Source organism: Sebastes fasciatus, chromosome 10 (assembly GCF_043250625.1).
Source record: "Sebastes fasciatus isolate fSebFas1 chromosome 10, fSebFas1.pri, whole genome shotgun sequence".
NCBI classification, from domain to species: Eukaryota; Metazoa; Chordata; class Actinopteri; order Perciformes; family Sebastidae; genus Sebastes; species Sebastes fasciatus.
Window position 1 is genome coordinate 7898549 of NC_133804.1, and position 24470 is coordinate 7923018.

Genomic DNA, 24470 nt, shown 5'->3' on the forward strand with positions numbered 1-24470 from the left:
TTGTTTTTTACAATAAAAGCATATCATGAAAAATGAATCCTAATAAGGATGATGATAATAATGATAACTATAATAATGAATAATATCATGTTTCTCCGCACAGCATTCTAAAAAAAAATACAAAGCGAACTGTTATCTGAGGGTGTCATATGATGTATATGATGTTTTGCAGTAGAAACAAACTCACCTGAATGTCTATGACCTTTTATTCAGCCTTTATTACCTGTTATGGGACATATGGTGCTGGAAGTGAGGAAATACAATGCTAATGTGGGGAAAATAACTATATGAACTAGTGTGTTATCATATTCATTTGGTAACAGTATAATAATGTTATATGGTGTTGTAAGCTGTACTAACCATGTAGTTCTAGCTGACATGAGCTGCATTGGCTGGTTGCATTATTGCTGATGACACCATGGGGGTAAGGTGCACACACCATGCTGAATTGATTCCTTTGTGAGCAGAACACATCACATTATTACTAAATATTTACAACATGGGATCTCTGTGTATCAGACGACTCTGGAGCGGTGAGATTTGGAGCAAGACATGGTTAAAATAAAGCTTTTAATGCAGCTTGCAACTTCTCAGTATAGTCACAACGACTCGGGTGCTACAGGTTTCTTTTCTTTTCTACGCAGGGAAGAATGGGCGAGGACGGAGTGTTGTGCTGAGTCAAATCGATGGAAGGTTTGAAGAACAAGAATAGAAATGGAGCAGGAAGTGTGTTTGTGCATTAGTGATAGATGCAGCGAAGACTACGAAGATTGGTCTGTTAAATAGCAGTTGAGAGATAGGCGGGTGAAGAGCTTCATTTAAAAAAGAAATAAAAAGGTTGAGCCCAAAAGCCCAAGAGTTTGAGGACTCAAACATTCATGAAAACATGATTGACATTCTAGTCATCAGTCTTAAGCAGGTGGCCAAGGCCAAAGAAAATTGCATATCAGATCTGTTGAGGGAATTGGATCAAATGAGTCATTTCAGGGGGGATCAAGTACACGTCAAGAAGGATAAGGACAGAACAGAATAGATACAATACAAGAGAATACTAATAGAGATACAGTGAGCTGGCATAGCCACATGGTGACGACAGATTGAAGCCACAACTTTCCAGTAGATCCTCTGATAGAGTTCTTATGTGATGTGACAATTTGTTGGCTCAAATGGCCTATGAGAGCACCTCTGAAATAAATGTGTATAGGGCCTTCAATCACTGACCCCAGTAGACTAATCATGATTGACATCAACATACAAACCTGTGCCATACAAACTTAGGGTATTGTTTTGGAGTAAGGTTATCTTACCACCCCCCCCCCAGTTAGTTTAGTTTTTCTTAGTCTTTTTTTATGAGAGTGAATTTTCCTGGTGGGACAGTAGGGCTTCCATAAGAACGCAGGAAATAATCAATTTGGTCTCAAACAGCAGAAAAGTGGTGACTTTTAAAGAATTTAAATGTGGGGGAACAATTTGTACCTATTTTGTGTTCTGGGCACACAGCCTGTTTGGATGAAGTGGAGGGTGGAAAACCTATAAATAAAACAGACAGACACAGCATATTTCAGTCCAAGTGGAGCTCAGATGACTCTCTCTGGATAAACAAAGGTTAAATTCTGATTTGCAGCAGGGGTATAGCCTATGGAGCAGACAGACAGATGCCTCCCAGCAGCAGCTTCCTGCACATCCTGCCCTCCTCAGTAGACAGCAACATCCTCCAGCTCCGAGCAGAGGACACGGAGCACCCTGCAGCCATGGGACAGCATCAGCATCTCAGCAGCTGGAGCACCGGGGAGGACCGGGCGGTGTCCCTGCCGGACTGAAGGTGAGTTATCCCGGCTAGATGTCTCTGTTTTGTGGTGTCTCGGGACCAGTAGTCCTTAACTCCTTGAGTAGAGTATTTAACCTTCAGGATTCAGATGAGGTCTCACGCTGGCTGATCGCAGTGTGCCTATTATAGAGATGAAGATGATGATGGTGTGTTTTATCTGTTATTGACTGGGTGCATGGGAGGATGATGCAGTGAATCAGCGTTACTGTGTAGGTGACCCGTATATCCTGCATGAAAAATGACACTCCAAACTCCATTGAAAAATCTCGCACTTTAAGTGTTTTCTGACTTGTCGGAAAGTACATGTACTAAACAAAATAAAAAAATATTTTTAAGGAATGAATGGAGGCGACTGGTGAATTCGGCTTCACTTGATCTACCAATATCAACTAATGTCAACGTTTTAAACTTTAGAAATGTTTCGCATACTATGCTAATCCAGCAAAGCATCCTGCGCCTCCTCCCAGTTGCAAACAGCGTGCTATACCGTGATAAAGGTGTGGAAAAGTACATTTGGAAATGGTGATTAATGGACGTTGTGTGAACCGAATTGAAGAGCAGCGCCGTGTGACTAAATAAAAGTATTCAAATACTTTTTTAAAGACCTTGGTAGCTTCCGACAAGTAAATCCGCGGAAGATTGAACCCTTTTCAAACGACATCTGGTGTGATTACCAACCATAGAAAGGGAGGACGATAACCTTACGCTCAACTATAAATAGCCTACAGACCAGTAGCAAGTTGAGCTGAGGCTGTGGGGCGTACAAGTGTATAACACTGAAGTAGGCCCATTAAAGACATGTGGATAAGGTTGTAGATAGATAGTCACTGGGAGACTTCAGTGATTACAACATCTGGAATGTAGTCTGCAAAGTTCCCAGCCCTCCCATGGGAAGTTAGTCAAATATTCATCACATGGCACTCATGCTGTTGCTGATATAGCCAGCTCACGCTGTGCAGCAGAAGTTTGGCTGTAGTAATTCTGTCCAGTTATTTATAAAAGTTATATTCTAAAAAGTGATCATCAGTCTTTAATGTTTATAAAAGTGCTGCTTTACATAGTTCCACACCAAACATCCCATCTAAAAATATAGGAATTAGCCAAAACATCCACATATATATAAGACATGAACACATACTATACCCTAGCCTACTGCAGATACAGTAGATAGATAGATGATAGTCTTTAAATAAGCTTTCAATGAGAAAGAAACATAGGCTACTGTGAGTCACAGCTCACTTTGAGCTGCTTCTTTTAGATGTATTTTTTGTTACATTTGTTGAAATTCTCATCACATCCCGACAGCATTCAATAAATCAAATGATCTGACAAAAAAAAAGGAAAAACAATCTGGTATTTGTGGCTGTGGCAGAACTGTAATAAGCCCGTCCTACCTACCTGTCCACCTGCGCACTTAGCCCGTGCACTCAGGCAAACAAAAGTTCCCAAAATGTCCAAATACTAACATGCTATCTTGACAGCTGCGAGTACTAACAATAGCCATGTTCGTGGGTGCCTACTTAAGTGGGGGTGCAAGATTAGTGACAGGCAAGGGGAACATTTTCATTTAATTAACACCTGAAAGTGTAATTTCCTGCAATATAGAGCCTTCAATCATGACCAATAAAGCTGTTCTTTCACTATAACCTCAGTTTATATTGCCCTATATACTGTATGGTTCCCAGTGAGACAGTGGTAGGTGGAAGAATATTTTGTAAAAGTTAAATGCATCAAATGCACTTTGAAAGCCAAATAATGAGGCTCTAGAGATCTACGAAGAACTTTGTGCTCTAGCAAACAATTTAATCACATTGGTTGTATAGATATGAAGTGTCACGATTCTGCAGGAGAACCCAGAAAGCAGGCTCCGACTTGACAAAAGATGAACAATATTTATTAGTGAACAGGAGTGGTGATGATGAGGGGTGGGAGATGATCCAGGGAGAGGCTGATGGCAGGAGAGAAGGTCCAGGTTTGTGAGCTGCTGGCAGGCTTGAGGTTTGGCGTGGCTGGTCAAACTGTGCAGACATGCAGAGACAAAAGTTTAGACCGTTGTACAGAGAGACGATCCGGCAGAGACTGAAGAACAGTGCAGTGCAGATGTACTGTGTGGTGAAGAACTGATGACGACCAGGTGAGCTTGATTGCTGAGGCAGAGCAGGTGTGGATCGCTGCAGGCAAGCAGACCAGATTGATGACAGAGTGCACGGGCGGAGACCAGGAACACAGACAGACAAGCAGACTCAGGCTGTATTCTAAACCTCATACTGTACTAGTAGTACGTACTGATTTGGCCAAAATGTAGTATGCAGTATGCGAACAAAAGCAAAATTTACATTAGGCCAAAAATACCCGGATGTCGTACTGATTCGGAAAAAAATCTCCAGTATGCATTGGACCAGTCAACCTCGCCTACTGTATCCCACAATGGTTACAACAACTAACAGCAGCCAAAAACGGCTCGTTTTTTTACATTTTTCATTTCTATTTCATCACTAAATTCACTACTGAACATTTTTGAGTTGAGAAATCAACTGTGTAGATTTATTTATTTAGTTTAAATATCACAACATAAATGTTCATCATAAATTAACAGGAACCTGTGTTTATCTGCATTTTTGGAGTTGAAAAGCTCCACAATCGCCTGCGGGCATAGCTCGCTCGCCAGCCGGCCACTGATGCTCACAGACCGGCTAGAGAGCAGCAGAGTGGCGAGGGAAAGAGCAGCCTCTGACGGAGCAGAGAAATACCTGCTGAGACAACATGACCTTTTTTAACATTCCTCTGATATTTGGAGGGAGATCAGTCCACTGTTTTGTTTCTGTTACAGAAAAAGCTGTTTGAGTAACGTAAATGTTGTGGATCAATGTTTTATATTTACCGTCTCCCCTCGTTGATGATCCTGTTTGCCACAGACAGGCAGGACAACTCGCACAGACAGAAAGAAAATGTCACTAAGATGGCATCGTGACATGAATGGTGTTGACACAGCAAAAAAGTCCCACTCAAAGCATGGCAAACGAGATGGGGTCTGTGTTTCAAGACGGGACTCCGGACGGATTGCCATGCCAGTTTTTCCTCTCCAAAATTTAGCGTAACTTCGTAGCGTTATTTAGCGATCTTCCTGACAAGCATGACTTGATTGGTACCAATGGATTCTTTAGGTTTTCAAGCTTCGAGTATCTTAACTTTAGCTTGAAAACTCAGCTCGCTACAACCTCTGAAAGACAGAATAGTGTCAGAGTGTTAAGGGGTTCGGAGAGAATTTGCTATCTTTACTCTCAATGTTTTTCATTTTGGCGCCAGTGATTTTCCTTTGGTGCCGTCTAAAACCTGTTTGGGGGTCGCCAAAAATTCTTCTATGCAGGAAAAACCCAGCAATGTAATTTTTAATTCATGTAGCCAACTACATTTGAAACAGACAGATATAACTAGTATTGATCTAAACTAGCTCAAATGTTTAAAAATAGCAAAGTTGTATGATCAAAAAAAGTGGGGATGCAAAAACACATGTTTCCTCCCCCCAGCAGCTGCTTCACTTGCTGCATTGCTCAGACGCCTATATGGCCATTAAGGAGGTCACGATACCAGAAACTTAGTAGTCGATACCAATACACACATAACTCTAAATACTAATTCAATGCCTCGGTAAAAAACAAAAGTAAAACAATAAATTCAATGAACATCCACTCATTTATTACCATTTGCATACTGTTTTTTGTTAGGAAGTTAAACAGGTCATAATTCACTATTATCGATTTTATATTGCTGTTAAAACATCTTCTTCAAACAACTGGATTTATTCAAGTTTCTCGACAAAAACTACTTTATAAGATTACATTTGAACACACCATGACAAGGTTATAAATAGAGTCTGAACCTGAGCATCATAATGTAAATCAGTGGCCCGTCCCTTGTTGAAATGGAAGATAAATTCACTTTTAATCAACTTTTCTATTTTTAACATTCTTATTTACGGGAGGGGTTTGCTGCATCACTACAGCCAATGGTGTTCAGCCATCCCATCCTCTCTCTCCTCTGCAGACTATTATAGCTCTCTGTGATGTCAGAGTTCTCTGACGTAATGACACACCCGTTCACGGTATATATGCTGAGCAGCACAATGCAGTCGTAAAGCACAGGACACGCACACACACACGTCACTGGGAGACGATTCTGTTCGAGGTCATGATGATGCTGAGTCATCTCTCTCTCTGCTTCTCTCGGCTCTGTGCCTCTTTAAGCTGTGAGTGTGTGTCAGGGAGAGAGAGAGGCTGGGCTTCACATCAAGGACCTTCCTCACAGCATCACACCTGTCTTGTTTCTTCCTGCATCTGTATCTTTCACACCCATGGTCGTCAGTTGGATATAACAAGAACTGATATTATCCACGTGTTGTAGTTTTATGATATTCATGTAGAAGCGACGGGTCGTTTGTGGCAACTGGGGCAAAAAAGCCCGACCTGCTGGCAGCAGAAACAAGTGTGGTTTTAGTGGTACTGAGTAACTTTAATGCATAACATAAAACATCCTCGGTTGTTGCTATTATTTATCATTATTCTGTAATGTAAGGTCAGTGGCTGAGGCCGCTATGTGCCCCACGCTCGCAACGTAAAGTGCCCTCTTAGTGTGAGAAAACGTTCAATCAGAATAAGTAGTAAATAGAAGGGAACGTTCCCCAGAGACTCTGTAAAGGTTTCACAAAAGTAACCTTGGAAATAAAAAAATACAAATTTAACCAAACGGGAACCTTTAGAGAATGTTCCAGGAAGGTGATACCGGTTTGCTGGGATAGCACCCAAAACTGTCCACTTCCACGCCTGGAAGGAATCAATTGTTTCAAAGACCTCTATAATGGTGATACTTTTTGTCTAGCTTTGACTCTTTATGTCCTAAATTTATTCTGCCATGTTCAAATCTGTTCCGCTATCTTCAGGTCCATCTCTTAGTACGCACAAAGAATCATTATGGGAGAGCCTTTTTGAGCTATCTCCGACTCAGACGGGGCTTATATCTGAAATGTATCTGAAAACCTTGTCTCTGAACAGCAACACAGTCTCCAAAGGAGGGGGAACTGGGAATGGAACTGGCGGAGGACTGGTCGGAGGTGGCATTAGACGGGGTGAATTCTTCATCATCCTGTGCCCACTTCAATAAATCTAAATTGCATGACATTGACTCCGATTCCGATCCCATGTCCCAATCCCCGTGATTGTTGCGGCAGTCTACAGGCAGACCTCTCACATACTGTATGTTCCGATCATGCCTAAAGCTTGGAACATATTGGTCTTCGATCTTTGGCGTATTTTTTGACACAGTTGAATAACAGTTTACAGCCTTGCCCGTTACTGTCCATTTTTGGGGTGCCAGCAGAGCCTTTCCCTTACAACTCCAACGAGGTTGACATGATTGCTTTCGCAACACTTCTAGCCAGGCGGAGAATACTCCTAACCTGGAAGTCGTCTACTGTGCCTCCAATCTCTGCCTGGCTGAAAGATATGATGTCATTTTTGCATCTAGAAAAGATAAAGTTTCCGCTTTGAGGATCACTTTCCAAAGAAGAGGCAACACTTTGTCTTCTATTTTAATGGCTAGTCTGTTCTTCCTCTTAACTGTTTGTTATGTATGTGCAGCCCAACCGGTCGAGGCAGAGGTCCGCCCACCCAGAGCATGGTTCTGCCCAAGGTTTCTACCCGTTAAAGGAACTGTTTGTAACTTCTATCATGTATAAATCATTGCGGGTCAGAGTCCCACTCCCCACGGTGTCTCGTGTGTGGCTACGCTGTTCAGACCCAGACTCTAACACAAACTGCACGGAAGCAGCAAAACCGCAAAGTTTGTGCAGAAATGAATGCTGCAGCTCCTCCAGACCAGCAGATGTTTCCTGTGCCGTTTCCTGCTGCTGAGTGAATGGACAGGGCTCTGGAGCGAGTAACGTTATCGTCTCCGACCGAGGCTGCGGTGTCTCCCCAGTCCCTACACCGACCGCGGTCGGGAGGCCGCAGCAGGAAAACACAGGAACAGCATTGATTCATGGAGAGACCTTCATCTGGTCAGCTAACATTACTGCCAAGCAGGTGAAATATAGAGTGATATTGTGGTTTTAGCTGACGTGTGTCGCCTCACTGTTTTGACCGATGCTCGTTCATGTCTATGTAGAGCGAGCACAAGCGCGAGCAGCAGGACGCTGACCTTCGTTGACTTAACGGCCACAGGTGTCACTGTTAACAAGCAGTTTCTGATTCTTACGTAGAGTCCTTTTAAAGGGGAGTTTTTTCTTGCCACCGTTGCACCTAGCGCATGCTCATGGGGGGTCTCTTGTTGGGTCTCTAAATTATAGAGTAGATAGGGTACGAGACAGGGTTGTTTCTAATCTACGTAGCCCAAAAAAAAACTGACTGGGTTGTCTTAGTTCACAGTTTGTAGGTTGGTACTCCAGATAAACCTAAATGTATGCACACAAGCACTGACAAAGTGAGTTTATCATGATATGTCCCCTTAAAGTATAACTAACTAGAGATCATCATGTGACGGGGTCACACCAGCGACGACGCCAAATTAGACCAGGGGCATAAAGTGGTCCCACTTCGCCCACTTCCTACCCACCTACTTCCGGCTCCCTTGCTTGGACCACCCCCATTTTTAAACTCGACCTTCATTTTGATCTCAACTACACACCTGTAAAGTTTCGTGACTGCATCTTACACAGTTGTGACGCTATCACGGTGACAAATTCTGTCCACAGACAGACAGACAGACCTCTAAACACCAGGTAAAGTACTGTAAACCTCTTCTGTGGTAGTTCCTGCTAGAGAAGGTTTCACATTCTTACTACGAGTAAATGAATTAGAGTGAGATACTAAGATATGCTGTGTGTGTGTGTAGGCCTGTTGGTGAGCTGCACTTAGGGGTTGAGAGCAGCTCAGTCATATGGCTCTCTTAAAGAGCCCTTATTCTCTTAAAGTAAACAGGAAATGTTTTTTTTATTGTGGTTGTCAGTGACAGCAGGGATACATGAATGCATAACGTATTTGCACTGAATGGTCTCATGAACATAAATCTATCCTATATAACAGCAGGCCGAGGCATTTCTACATGAAGCTCATGTGAAAAATAAGGTGACAGTGAAGCTTTGGCCAGCGAGGTTAGAACAACACATTTGAGAGTAGGTGAAGGTTTTGGTCATGGGTAGATAAGAAGATGCAAACTGTTGTTAGAAAACCTCGAGTTGAGACAAGTGGAAAAAAATTATCTCCACCCTCGGGAATGTTCCACTACTAATTCAATGTCAAACCACTACTTATGTTCCATTTATAGTCTTTTCTTCTCAATATAACCCCTTCATGGTGGGAAAACAGACTTTTATTACTATTCATGCATTTTAATTATTTATTATTATTATTTCAAAGCATCATGCTCATTTCACACACACACACACACACACACACACACACACACACACACACACACACAGATATATATATATATATGTATATATATATATATATATACATACATGTATAGAAATATACATATATATATACTGTATATATATATATAAAGAGAGAAACAGTTAAACTATTCTTCCTCATGTATCCTCTCTCCCTGAGGTATACAGTCTGAAAAGCAAACATGAAGTAATCTTACATGAGAAGGGGAGGAAAGGGGGTGGGACAGAGATAAAACTGGAGCTAAAAATGGGGTTTGGGAGAGAAAAGAGTATTTTAGTTTTTGTGGCTCTGTGAATCCTGCGTTTTTTAACACACATAATATACAGGAAATATATATTTTTTTACTTTATTTTATGTACCAAGAAATCAGGTACAAAATAGCTCAATGCTGTCAAAATGAATCGATGCTGTATCTCCCCCAACTCAGATTATTAGCAATGATAACAATCATAACTGAATATAAATAAACATATATCGGCAATATAAGTGGCAATACACATAGCTACTAGTCCACACACACCACAAACAAGCTGGTTCACTAAATGGATTTCCAATCTAATGAACAATTATATAACAAACAGGACAATGGTCAGCATTTAAAAGAACTTCTCCGACAGGCACTAAGTCCAGCTGTAGCTGACTGTCTCCCCATCTCCCGTCCTCTCTCCTCTCTGATCACCTATCTCTCCTCCTCCGCTGTCTCATTCAGACCGTTCAAAGACAGGGTTGCTAAGAAAATAAGCACCACTAAAAGCAAACATTATTGGCCTAATGTTACCTATGTTCTCCTTTAACTAACGAACTAAATGACTAGCTCACTTATACTCCCAAGCCGAACTATCTAACTAACTAACTAACTAACTAACTAACTCGGTTATACTCCCAAGCCGACGCCCACACGGACACCACCGACTCGGTGGCTGAGCTCCGGGCGGTGTGGGCGGGGGTCCCCTGGTCGTCGCACCGCTGAGAGATGACTGCCCACCGTAGAGTGTCGGTGGTGTCCGTGTGGGCGTTGGCTTGGGAGTTCAATTGAGATGGTCATTTAGTTTGTTAATTATTGAGACATTTCACTCAAAACCACATGTCAACTTTATGTTGGCGCTAGAGAAAAATCAGTAGCAGACATCATCTGGGGACCACGAATGCCTTTGTGCCAATACATCCAGTAGATGTTGAGATATTTCCCAGGATAAGTGAAAACTTCTGGTGGTGCTAGAGGTAAAGTCAGAGGATACCCAGAGTTATGAGGGTTCATCCTCTAGACATCATGGATATATCTCCCATTTCAAGGCAATCTATGTGATAGTTGTCAAGATATTTCACTAAAAGCCAAAAATGTCAACCTGCTGGTGGTGCTATCATTCAGATTGGTCCTCTTGTGATCATGAAAAAACAAATTCCATGGCAATGGTAAATGGACTTTCATTTATATAGCTCCTTATAGTCTTCTGACCACACAAAGCGCTTTACACTGTCATCATTCACCCATTCACACACACATTCATACACCGATGACAGAGGCTACCATGCAAGGTGCCAACCTGCCCATCAGGATCTAATCTAAATACTCATTCACACACCGATGGCTCAGCCTTCAGGAGTAATTCGGGGTAAAGTATCTTGCTCAAGGACACTTCGACATGTGACCGGAGGAGCCGGGGATCGAACCACCGATTACCTCTGAGCCACAGCTGCCCTAGCCGTAATCAACCAAATATTTTTTGGGATATTTCAGTCTTAACCAAAGTGGTGGACCCTAGAGCCATGCTGTTATATTGGCTAAAAATACACTCAGCAGCGCAGTGGGCTTTAGTTGCGCTGGGTTTCGACTCTCAGGATACACGCATGTTGCCTCTGATTTGGTGGAGGTTGTAGGGGCCATATATATATATATCCATCCATCCATTATCTGTAACCGCTTACAGACATACTGTACTGTGGATAAATGGAGCTGAGCGTTTAATTTTATTCATATATCATTATACCACTTGCTGTATGGTGAATTATCCCCAAAAATGTATTTGCACTCAAAGATGGTGAAGTAAAAATAAGCTATTTTAAAGATGTTTAGTGGTGAGTGCTAATGATACAGTATGTACTATCAATGCCTAACCACCCTAAAACATTTCAGAGGGATCAAGTGCTGATAAGTGTGTGTGTGTGTGTGTGTGCGTGCGTCCGTGCATGCGTGCGTGCGTGCGTGCGTGCGTGCCTGCGTGAGGGGCGTTAATGGATGCTGATAAGCCAGCGGGAGGGCAACACTGATAAGCTGCTATATGTCATATGTCAAGTCATAGTCTCTGTTACGTGACATACGTAATCTACATACATACGTAGATTACATTACATATTACATAGATACGTAATATCATGACGTGATATACAAATAATTATATGCAAATATGAACCTATATCATATAGTGTAGTGTACAGTACTCATAAGTAGAGCACAGAACTAGTTTGTTTTTTCATTGCTGAGCTATTGAGGATGAGGTGCCTCTGTGTAGATAGACAGGAAAGGTGGGGCTAAGGGGAACCCGTAAGGTACAGGAGGGGTTCACACTGTATGTCTGCTGCTTTTAGCTTCTTATCCAGCGAACACATTTTTACATTGTTTATCAACCAAATTTCAACAGCTTTTTTTGTGCAATTTTTGTCGGCACACTACTTTGACCTTAACATGTTTGGATGTGTCCACTGGCAGGAAAATGGTAAGAACTAACTAACTATTTGTCAGCTAAAGAAAGATGTTAGGTTAGCAAGGTTAGATGCAAGGTTACTGTGTTTTGCAAAGCTTGTGCATTTATAGATTATAGCTTGGGCAAAATTACACTAATTGCATATTTAAAAAGGTCTTTACAGTAAGTATCACAACAAGATAAATGGGCTATACAGGTCTGTGCATATTTGCATGAACATGCATGAAGTTTATTTTTTGTAAAAAGCTGAACACCAAAAAGTGTAAAATTTAAATAAATTAAAGCTCAAACATGGTTCAGATGTCTGCAGATGTGTTCAGGAATGGTTGTCTGTTGATAATCTGTTGATGCTGAACACATAGTTCCTTTTCTCCGTTGTCTTTTCTTTTGTTAAGCAGACTACTGGCTTTCATTTTCGTTTTTTAATGTGACGATCTTTATGCAGTTTGGCCCATCCATAGGCTAACAACTGTTTCCTGTGTTCTACAGTATTTTGCCTAGATGCTAGTCAATACTGCTGGAGTAATACCTTAACCTGGGTTTGCTGTGTGTCAAATTAGTGTTTTGATAATTGAATTTACTTAGGAATATGCACCATTTATTCAAGTTCTTAAAATTACATTTTGACACAGGGCTATGAAGTTAGGTAATAACTAATAACTTGCATTTAATCAAATTGCCACCGTGTTGGCTTGCTGGGGCCCCCGGGGCAGCCGCCTGCTTTGGCCTGGTTGATAATCTCGCCTTGACCACGCCGCTTCTCTGACTTTGCCGTGAGATAGTGTTTGGGAGTCACTTACAGTTATGTTTCTGTCATTCAACGTGGGCTGTCCTTGTCTCCGTCTCTGCTACAGACCCCTGAGCTGTTGAACTCACGGTCGTAACCATGAACCAGGAACTGGCTCAGCAGGGTCTGATTGCAGCCACAGTGGGACATATACCTTGATGGGTCATTTCCACCTTTTCAACACAGAAAGTGAGTCAGCAGAGCTTTGGGATGATCAATGTTTCAACTAACCCTTTTTCATTTAAAGCAGCTATATATTATGTTATTACACGGCTGTGTTGAATACTCAATTCTGATTGGTCAATCACGGCATTCTGCGGTCTGTTATTTATGTATAACAGACGTTGCTATGGGCGCAGCTCTGATGTCGGACTCTGGAGATCTGTTTTTGTGTCAAAATATTGATTTCTTCAGTAAGTAGACGTGTAATAGGCGGGATAATGTACAGCTAGCGGGTCATTGTTGTGAAAGAATCCCCTTCAGGGCGATGAGAGACCTCCGCTTCGCGTCAGGGTGCAGCATCGCCCGGAAGGGGATTCTTTCACAACAATGACCGGCTCGCTGTACATTATCCCTTACTTAGCACACTAATATTCTATTTTGTATTCTTGTGTGCTAAAAGATAAAAATATTACCTCATGAAAGTTTGCTAAAATTTCTTACCATCCTAAAAACAGGTCACGCTTTACAGAAGGAATAGAAGTGCATGAGAACATTTAAAAACAACCCAATGAAGAAGAAAATAAGATAAACACACACACTGCTGAATTCTGAAACGTTAACTTGAGCTACCAAATGTCACATGTTAATATTCTACTTTAATACAACCATTACAAAGCTAATGCTGCTTTCACATTAACAGCTAATTCACATCATATCATTAACATTGTAATTACGAGCAAGCGAGGGGGAGGATGATCTCCTATGCTGCTCTGTGGAACACCTTGGGGGTATCAGTGGGCAACCTCTGGTTCTGAAAAGTGAAGCCAATGTGGAAGTGCCTTAAACCTGCATTCTTTCTAATAGCCAGCAGGGGGCGACTCCTGTGGTTGCAAAAAGAAGTCTGATTGTATAGAAGTCTATGAGAAAATGAGCCTACCTCTCACTTGATTAATTACCTCAGTAAACATTGTAAACATGAGTTTATGGTCTCAATCTCTAATCTTCTTCAAAACAGCATGATGTTCATTTAGTAAATTATGGTCCCATTTAGAGTCAAATAGAAGATAAAGTAGGGGATGCTTTAGAGCGGTGCTACTTTGTGATTGACAGGTTGCTACCACGGCGTCGTCCGGTCTGGAGCTTTTCTGTGTTTTCGTCTTACAACTTTAACCCTTTCACAGTGTGTTTTCAGGTCATCAAAGTTAATTGTAACATGATGGTTGCCTAAAAATGTCTTATTCAGCGTTCGGTTGTACTTCGCTCCACCCTCTCATGTCACTTCTGGTTGCAAAAGACCAAGATGGTGATGGCCTAAATGCCGAACTCGAGGCTTCAAAACTGTAGTCCACAAACCACTGTGGTGTTGTCACGTTGACTACGTCCACTTCTTATATACAGTCTATGGTTGCACCACTCACAGTTCACAGACAAGTGGAACAGACTTGTTGGCTTTTATCTAACAGAACAATTTACACAATTTATTCAAAAGAAATCTATTTCTTCCTCTTTTCAAACATTTCAAACTGACTGAAAAGAGGAAGAAAGTTAGAAAGATAGGAAGATAGAAGAAATATACAGAAGTGACAGGTTAGTTCACCTGGATTTATCTTCCTCCCTTTCTCTGTTTCCCAGACTGACTCTTGATGTCGATCAGTCTGCAACAGAAGACTTGATCAGAGATGATTTGAGGCTTGTATATTTATATATATTTGTTAACACACACTGTGTTTCTGTGCCTTTTAATTGAGGTTAGGATGGGAGGTATTACTTCAAGTAAGCTAGCTTTAATCTTCCTTATCACTCTTGTTTCTTTCGTCCTCACACTGACTCAAACCCGTAAAGACAACAGCGACATTCATCATCACTCGGTCACTATAGCTTTTATCTGGTTATTAAAAATCTTACACAACATTTCCCATTTTCTATATCTCAGTAAATATATTGTGTCTGTAACATGTGGATGGTATTAGCTGCTGTATAATGTGAGTGGCTGTCATTCTCAACTTTTATAGAGCCAAGCAACATTGCATTAACAGATACAGATGAGACACATGGCACAAATGTGTTTTTTCTCTCTCTAATGTCTCAGTTTATAGTATTATTATTGTATTTACCTAAACTGTATTCTAACCTAATCCCTAAATCCAAGTTGTAGCCCGTAAAAAGCCTCTTAAAGGAGTGAGTGTTCTCACTCAAAATCCTGAAGGTACCCAGAAATGATTAAATCTTCTCTCTCCATGACGCAGATTGAACCTCCGCTATGACTGAATCAGAAGCCTCTATGGAGGGGGACCATACCCCGCCCTACATGATCTTTGTGGTGGTCTTTCTCTTCTTCGTCACCGGACTGCTTGGCTTCCTCGTCTGCCACCTGCTGAAGAAGAATGGCTACCGTTGCCGCACTGGAGACATGGACGATGAAGAGGAGGAGGAGGAGAAGCTTGAGGGAAATACAGACGGTGGGTTGAGAATAGATGAGGAGATCACAAGTACCTACAGTAAAGGGGCACCCAACAGATGTCACACATACATCAGTTTACTCGTCTTGGGGAATGCTGTTCAGCCTGCGAAACCATCTGCTGTTTTCTGGGCTCTGGAGAAGCTTTGTAATGTCAAAAATAACCCTGGTGATGTCATCAGGGTTATCTTGGACTTCATAGCAGAAAGTCTGCGTGTTGAAAGGAATGGGCAGTTAGGCTGCCAGGCAGGGAGGATGCATGTTACATGTTTCTTCCAAACATAGAACATCCAACAGAGACAAAGAGACATATACATACATTTTCCTAAAAAATTAGTGAAAACTACATGTTCTTTTCTTAGCAGTTTTGATCCTCAACATTTTGACCGTTTGTCATCGTAAACCATTTTTTCATATGCGGACAGCGTCCAGAGAATCAGGTCTGGACATTGTCCAGAGTTGCCCTTTCACACATGTAGTACCCAACAGGAGATAGTCCGTGGCAGATGCGTTCTCACCTATTGGGAATACTGCGTTTGGTTTAGGCGAGGGGTGTCGCCTGGGTTGAGCGTGCAGGAGTCAGGACATGAAGCAAAAACACTGTGGCCACGTAGCCGGTTCGTAATTTGGTCATAAACAACCAAGTCCCAGAATGTCGGCGTCTCTCCAGTTTGACATTTTGGTTGGCGTCTTCGTGTAAATGACCCCTCTTCCTCACCCTCGGGTGTTTTTATTCTTCTATCGGACATTACACAGGACTTGGTACGAGGGAGCTGGCAGGGTAAAGTCTGTTTAATGTGCGGTCCAACTGATTCAGACATTTGAGTTCTCCCATACAGCTCTTCTACGTAATGTCTAGATAAGTTTAAGGTTGCAGTACACGTGTGAGCTTTCCATCTCTTTCTCCCTCTCTCCCGCTCTTTTTCCACCCACAACACTCTGACAGAAATATACAATCACTCACAAACCTATGTGGTCTTCTTCTTCACACAAAGTTATTCAAACATACACTCACTGTGATACATAAAACTGTCTGTGGTGTAACATGGACTTCTTTGAGGGGCATAATAAGTATTTAAAAAATACCTGGATAATACTGCAATATTTAAAAGTTGTGGGTTTAATCTGTTTGTTGTTCTGCTGCGTTTCAGATGCGGATGAGGAGAACCAGGACACAGTGGAGCAGATTCTCAAATGCATTATTGAAAATGAAGGTGACAAAAGAACTGCTGATTGAATTCTGTTTAATTTACTTCAAGTTAAAGTTAAAACTCATCAACATGAATCTATTCTAATCGTTTGGTTTATTTTCCTCCTTCACTGTGTTGATACATGTGATGGGAAAAAAAATTACACACACATATACCTTGCAAATGTATTATCAGATAAGATCAGTATGTCTCAGCAAATCCATCTACCGGTACTCATTAGTGCATCTCTTATGTGGGTTCTTCCTGTTGTCTCCTCTAGCTAATATGGAAGCCTTCAATGAGATGTTTGGAAACCAGAATGTCTGTGTGCGCCATGACCCCAGGTGAGCTCATCCAACAGAGTCTGTATGAGTGTGACACAAGAAAACAACATTCATTTTTTTCTCACTTTTATTTTGAGCTTCACAAATTCTGGAATCCCCTGAAATGAACAGTGTATTTTGAATGTCACAGAGCAGTCACACTACGTAAGGGTTAACAAGACTGATGTAGTCTAATCACTGATTTCATCTGACCAACTAAACCGATTGATGTTCTATCTTAAATTGTTTAACGTTGCAAAAATTATGTTCTCAATGTATCCCATCAACACAAACAAATAAGAGGTGGGTGATATATCGAATATAACCAATGTGTTGTGGCTTGTTCTACGTGGGATGTAGTAATTGGCGCGAATATCGAGTACAAATGAGGTGTGTGTTTTTGTATCTGGAGGGAAGCAGGGAACAGGGAAAGCCTGGAGAGAGCGAAAGAAGTGAGGTGCCCGCCGTCAAAGTTAGTTTACATGTTGAGGTCGGAAAAGGTGATGGAAGATGCCAGCCTTCACTTCAAAATGGAAAAAGACAGTCAAACTAGCAGCAACATTACACACATTACATACACTGTTAGAAGCAGAAGAGCCTCGAGTAACCTTTTGGGGTTCCTCACCATTGCTTCTGTGGAGGAACCTTTTCAGTTCAAAAAGGTTCCTTGAGGAACCCCTCAGGAAGGTACTTCAAGGAACCACTTTGTGGGGATTGGGGATCAATTTTGAACTCATTAAAATGATAATAATGATATTATTATTATTATTATTATTATTATTACTGTTTTAATGGTTAATATTCAGCCTATTATTGACAACGCATAATTGTTTTCTCATAGACATTTTATTGAACCAAACTATAGTGCGTAATGTACTACACACCTGCCACTATAGTAAGAATAATGTTGATGATAATACTAATGATAATGTTGATGTCCAGGCTGCGTAAGGAGTCCGTCGGTGGTGTTCCTCCCCATCACCACACAGTCCACTCAGGCGCCGACCACAACTCCTGCCACCTCTGTGCACAGGTCCGATCCAAGAAGGGCCGACGACAAAGTCGAACCCCCCGCTCTAAACATCGACCTGGAGAGCAGACTGTCTTCTCTGTTGGCAGGTAACAAACCATTGAACCTCTGTTGAGTGCATGTTGGGATAGAGCAGCAGAAATAGTTAATCCTGAATCATTATCCCTTCAGGTTCCGGGTGACGCACAGTGATAAGAAGCCCCATGGAGGTCCTAATCCGTTGGTCGATTCAGGGGACCAGCTGGACCAATCACAGGACAGCGAGGAGCAGAAGGAGGGCGGGTACAATTTGAGAAGCATGTTCAAGGATGTCCGAGCGCCTTCAGAGGGCTCCAATGGGGTCGCTCCGAATGTAGGGAAACGCAGGAAGAGTTCAACTATATTCGGGCTGAGGCGGGGCAGCGACCCTGTTGGCTTGAAAGTACGAGAGGGGACTGGTCGGGACACCGCAGGTGTTAGATTCGCTATTCAGAAGCAACCTGTAGTGCTGGAGGAACTGTTGCAGGCAGAGAACATTGAAGTCGCTCCCGAACATCGTACTAAACCTGGTATCAAACCTGAAACCGAGCCCTCAAAGAATCAAATGCCTGCTTCACCTCGACGTGAGGCTAAAACTTCAGGTGCTGTTAATTCTCCCTCTTCCCAAAGTAAGGATCGGGCCCATGGCTCTAATCCTGCACTTGAGAACGGCTCTAAACATGGGCCCAGTCCTGAAACTCGTACCATCAAAACGTCCGTTGGGACTACAGCAGCTACCGCCCCCAGCTCTCTTCCCATTCCATCTCCTGCTTCTTCTGGACAGACATTAAAGTCAACAGAGAAACAAGGAGAAGAGGCATTTGATCCTGGGCCGCTCCAGACCTCTACACCCATCGCCCCCATGCTTGGATCCATTCCAGGTTTCACTTCTGTCATTCCTGCTGTTCAACCTGAACCCTGTTCTAGCACAGCTTTTCCAGTTACCCAAACTCCCCCTGACCCAGGCTCCAGCCCAGATCTGGAATCAGGTTTTGGTGCTAGCTTAGCTTTGATAAGCCTACAGTCATCTTCATCCTCTTCATTAAAAACTCCTATCTCACCCATGGCGGCCACTCCAAGCCCCAAACTCCCATCAGGCCGAGCAATGTCTAGTCAATCCCCTATTCCATCTTCATCCTTTGGAAGAAGTGCTAGTCCATTACAAGCCCCAAGTCCCTCACCTGCTAGCCTCAAACTTGACACCATGCCAACATCACCACAAACCCCCTCTTCTTCTCCAGCTGACCAAAACCTGATCTTCAGAAGTTCACCTCGTCTGACTTTGAAGTCAGGAAGTGTGACGTCTGTAACATCTATGACCAAAGGGGATGTGATTTCAAGCCCATTATCTCTAAAGGAACAAGAGCTGGTAGGAGCCAGAATCCCGAAGACAGAAGAAAAGACAGAAACAATGAGGGTGGGGATTCTCAAAACAGCTAAACTTTCACCAGCTGACGGAGATTCTAAAGGCTCCACGCTTTACTCTCCCACTGATCAGCTTTCTAAAGACAAACTGAGCAGTTTGCCTCTGTCACCTTCCAGTCCACTGTCCCCTTCCTCACCTATAGGGAGCAGAATAAGTAGCGTGACCATCGTCAAAGCCAGCCCTGACAGCAAGAGAGAGTTTTCTGTTGCCACCATGGTGGAGGAGAAAGAATCCTCTACTTCAATAAAAGACCACAAAGGGGCGACTTCTGAACTCAGGGTTGAATCAGAAATAGCAGGAACTATTCCAGCAGTTGGTCAGGGAGGAGAGGTTTATGTTTCAGGTGTTGGACAAACTGAAAGTCAAAGTGGAGAGACTCCTGGAGCAGAGGTTGGGCCGAGGGTGAGCCAAGAGAAGGATGATATGGTGCAGATGGAAGATATTAGGGACTGCAAAGTGACGCAGGCGGAGGAAGCAGGGAGGGTGGAGGAGGAGTTGGAGAAGAATGTGAACATTTAGTCTACACTGGACTGATGGTGGAGTCTCATATCGAGAAGTGTTGAGTGTTGAAGTAATCATGAACAACTGACGAGCTGGTTGACTAATGGAGAATGATCAGATGCTCTTCCACTGCTAGATTTAAAGGATGATTCGATGGATGTTGCATGTTTTAGCCTTTTCACCACAGATCACATATACTTTACATCATGGCTAACCGTTTTGCAAACCATGCCTTTGTGTTTTCGATTTTTGAATGTTTTTTCATACTTTTGGGGGCGTGTCAATGTTGAGTTTTCCTTTGACTAAATTGTTTTGTGACAGTGCTGATGGATTAGTTAGTGTCCAGGTGGTTAATTGACCTGCTAATGGACTGATTACATTTGAGTCTTTGACCAGAGCTGTGTGATTAATTTATTGATTTGGTAACCATCATGATTATTTATTGATGTATGAATGTGCTAAGGGCTGGCAACCTCTAATCTCATCTATTGATCCTGCTGATTGTGAATCAAGATTAACAGCCCAAGCACAGGGGAGCAACAGTCGCTGGATGGGCAGCTTATCCAACGGAGATGTATCAGTTTAGTGCAACAAGTTCATGTGATTATGTTTGACTCCATGCTGTATTGGGCAGCTTTTGGAAAGCACAGTATTTTGCCAGGTGCATAAATCAGTCTTCCATTTTTCTCTAAATTTGGAGCGGCCATCTCTCCCACGACGACCTGTTCACACTCCCAACTCGACGCTTGGTCAGTGACCCTCTGCGTCGGATACCGAGGCACCCTTAAGCGTCTGAATGAGACGCATCGTGCTTTCAACTAACTTCAATGTAAACCCACGCGCAGTATTATTAGACAGTCAGAGCAACAGATGTAGTATAAAGAGCGAGAAAGTCCACCTAGGGAGGAAGTCGGGGTGGAACGGGTCAAACAAACACAGGACTTTCACCCAGGAGACTGCTGTTCATGTCCCGTTTGAAACCAAGTCAACGTTGACTTATTTGACCTTACTTTTGTTACGTAACTTGCATACTTAACTCTCACTGCATATGCATGTTACAGTAGGTAAAACTGATGCTAGAGGGTTACCTAGAGCGTCATAGTTTGAAGCGTAGGGCCACTGACGAAGCTGCCGGTATTTCAAGAGTTGGGAGGGAGAATGTGTTGCCCATGAGAGTTTAACCCTTATCAATGTTCACACTGCCCCCTACAGATCCACCCTTCCCTGCACAGGTACCCTGTTAGTGCTAGTGAAGAAATAAGGACTTGATCCCTCACTGGCTTCCCACCACACAAACATTACCAGTTGTTTTGAACATGGGTCTTACGTGGTGGTGGCCACCACCTAACACCCTGTCAGCAGTCATTGATGTGACCATATAGAGAAGTCACACCACTAATATTAGTATAGTAGTAATAAGTTCTTATACTAGCATAATCAGGCACTTCCACTGCTAAATATACTACATTTCCTGTGTACCAGTCACTCCAGTCACAGATTAGTTTTCTGGAATTGTGAAATTAATATCCAGTAAAAGGTTGTCTTTTTTGTCTTTTTTTATTCACAATACTCTTATTCTGCTTATGCCATTTTGCAATGTGTTCAACATAAATCAAACCAGGAAAGTAAAAAAAAACAACGGCAAATGATAGCTACTATGGCGAGAACAGCCATAGACTTTGTACTCCGTGCTGATGATTGTATTATCAAGCAGTACATGCCAAGGCATGACAGCGTGGGAGCCCCATATGTGAGATAAGCTCTCAAACTACAGAGACGTGAAACTTACTTACTAATAAACTCTGCTGTTCTTAAAGCTGTGAAACTTAAAGATAATGCATTTTAAAGTATGATGTGTATTTTGAAGTATAACGGAGTATTTTAAAGTCTAACTTGTAAACCTTCTACAACAGATAAGAGACAAGCAATATTATACATTGGTGACTTGTGGAACTCTCCACTGATATTATGCGTTTTGTTCTCCCTCATGTGATTATACAGTAGAACTCACTGAGACACAACATTATATGCATCATACCTGCGAAACTATTCATTCTATAGTTGTTGTTTTTTTCAAATCTACTAATTCCAACATTGGAGCAGCCTGGTTACATGCAGTAAGAGCTGTGGTTTCTATCATAGTTACAGGTGTACCATGTTATACATAAAGTATATATACACAACTCCACCTTTCACCTTTACTGTGTTTCTGTACTCTCTAAATACAAAACTACAACAATAACATGGCCGTTATATACCAACATCTAAAGGCGTGTTCCGTGGTGTAAAATGAAGGGAAATACTTTTTTACAACCTTGTTTTAATTTTTATAGTTTCAACTGAAACAAGGATGAAATGTGTGGACAGAGAAATAATAATTACACAAAAATTGGTTTCACAAGACTTCATAAGGAGTTCATAAAGTGTGTGTGTTTGTTTGGAACACACAGAAAAGGAGGAGCTAGGTAATTACTGTGAGTGAGCCACCATGACTGAAAAAAATTTAAACTTGATCCACAAAAAGTCCAAAATAAGAAGACATCACAGTATTGGCCCAGGCATCGCAGTGCAAAACATCAAACAAAAATGAGCACTTAGAAACAGAGGAAGAAAAAGCAATAAATGATATTGAGGATTACAATATATAGACAAGATGAACACTTTTAGTACCTCCTGCATGAGGGCAATTCTTAAAGGGTCGATCTGTTCACGCATTAAAAAAAAAACAATTACACTTACAATCACTGAGCCTCTGTGGTTGGCCATGCAGATAGTTTGGGTTTTATATGTGCTCAGGTTTTGAGATATCTTCCTCTGAAACCCAAATAGTGAAGGCCAATGAAATGTCCTCATAGTGGGGCAGCTAAGCTGAAATATTCATAACAATTGTGCATTTTGCGATAAACGCAACAAATTTGGCACAGATATAGGTTTATATGTTATGAAAAGATATAGATATCGGGGCGCCGCCAATTTGGCCCCTGGGGGGCCATGGCAGCCATTTTTCAAAATGGCCGCCAAATATGCGCTACATACAGTATTTCAAAATGATGCAGGAAACTGATTTTATGGGTCTTGATGATTTCCAAGATGTGTTCAAGCTGATTAGATCAGATGTAAGAAGATCACAGACATGTTTTTTTTACCTCTTTATTTTTTTAAGGGTGCTTTTTAAGAGTTTTTAACCTGAGAAAAACACAAAAACCGAATAAAAGGAGCATGGTCACTTCAGGGTCAAACTTCACACTAGAGGTTACTGGTGAGCAAGAAATGTATCCAGCGATATCTCTGTCAATTTTACTGCTAATGAAAAGAGAAATACACTGATGGAAAGCTGAAGATCTTGCCGTTCTAATGGTAGTTGTCATTCTATAGTGAAGGCAAGGGGATGAAGTTTGACCCTGAAGTGACCATGCTCCTTTTATTCGGTTTTCGTGTTTTTCTCAGGTTAAAAGCTTTTAAAAAACACCCTTAAAAAAGGTTAAAAAAATGTCTTTGATCTTCTAACATCTGATCTAGACATCTTGAACACATCTTGGAAATCATCAAGTCATAAAATCAGTTTTCTGCAACATTTTGGAATATTTAGCGCCTATTTGGTGGCCATGTGGAAAAATGGCTGCCATGGCCCCCAGGCGGCCAAATTAGCGGCGCCCCGATATCTATATCTTTTCATAACATATAAACCTACATCTGTGCCAAATTTGTTGCGTTTATCGCAAAATGCACAATTGTTATGCTTAACCGCCCTGCTATCACCAGATAACCGTAGGGTTAAGTGAGAAAATATGTAATTTATATAATTTGACGGAACTGAACCTTTGGGACTGGGAGTATGGGCGTCTCTCTTGTTTTTCTTAAGAAACACCATGGTGACATTATTAAACCCTATAGGGAATCTGTGTTTATTAATATTGGCTGGCACTCAGCCCAGTGTAGAGTACAACCGAGCCTCTGGCCCTGAAGACTCCCTCTCCAGAGACTGGTTAAAACAGACGGAGTTTATCAGACACAGTTCAAAGGTTTCGGGTCAGAGGTCAGCGTCATTTCCTGGCCTTTATGGGAAAGCAACCAGGAGGTCTGGAGTCTGCTCATCCAGTTTTCCTCTCACTGCATGTCTTTCTTTTGCCCCCAAATTTTCATTTCAACCATTTTCTGTTTGACCGTGTGACCTGTTTTTCTTTTTTTCTCAAGCTAATGTGTGGACAGAATGTCTCCATCCAATAAAGGGTAAACCACAGTACATTACCTGTATCCAGACCTCTGCAGTACTTTTAGATAGTTTCATGATCTGTTCATGTTTGTACATTTTTCTTAGGAATGTTTGGGAAAGTGTGATGCAGATAGATTGTGTGTCTCCCTCTGCTGGTCACCAAACACTTCACACATCACCCACCTTCATCGCTCCAGTAAATATGCACATGTATCATAATTTACTCTAATAAAATAAATACCCAACTATGCTTTTCAAACCTGTGCGAGTGCGTGTTGTGGGTACTTTATGTCATCACGACATGACATCAGTCAAGGATCATTACCACCTGGATCATTAGCACTGTATCACACTAACATGTTACATTAATAGCTGTACTAT

General features: G+C 41.9%; 1 protein-coding gene across 10 annotated transcripts; it reads left to right on the forward strand.

Moving 5' to 3' along the window:
- The first annotated feature begins 1566 nt into the window (after positions 1-1566).
- On the forward strand, positions 1567-22063 carry rell2 (RELT like 2). 10 transcript variants are annotated; one of them, XM_074647851.1, is made up of 8 exons: positions 1567-1822; positions 12836-12957; positions 14563-14703; positions 15177-15389; positions 16540-16602; positions 16859-16922; positions 17844-18020; positions 18103-22063. In XM_074647851.1, the coding sequence occupies exons 4-8, from the start codon at positions 15191-15193 to the stop codon at positions 19892-19894; spliced, it is 2295 nt and encodes a 764-aa protein (XP_074503952.1). In that variant the 5' UTR covers positions 1567-1822; positions 12836-12957; positions 14563-14703; positions 15177-15190; the 3' UTR covers positions 19895-22063. The 10 variants fall into 10 exon arrangements, with proteins under 10 accessions (XP_074503952.1, XP_074503954.1, XP_074503953.1 ...); XM_074647853.1 differs by having other exon boundaries at positions 14679-14703; XM_074647849.1 differs by having other exon boundaries at positions 1568-1822; positions 14684-14703.
- Positions 22064-24470: the final 2407 nt, after the last annotated feature.

Bases quoted from the DNA above. Each gene is read 5' to 3' on its own strand.
- rell2 (XM_074647851.1), top strand. From the start codon at position 15,191: ATGACTGAATCAGAAGCCTCTATGGAGGGGGACCATACCCCGCCCTAC. The intron at 15,390-16,539 runs GTGGGTTGAGAA...GCTGCGTTTCAG, and splicing joins GCTTGAGGGAAATACAGACG to ATGCGGATGAGGAGAACCAG. The intron at 16,603-16,858 runs GTGACAAAAGAA...TGTCTCCTCTAG, and splicing joins ATGCATTATTGAAAATGAAG to CTAATATGGAAGCCTTCAAT.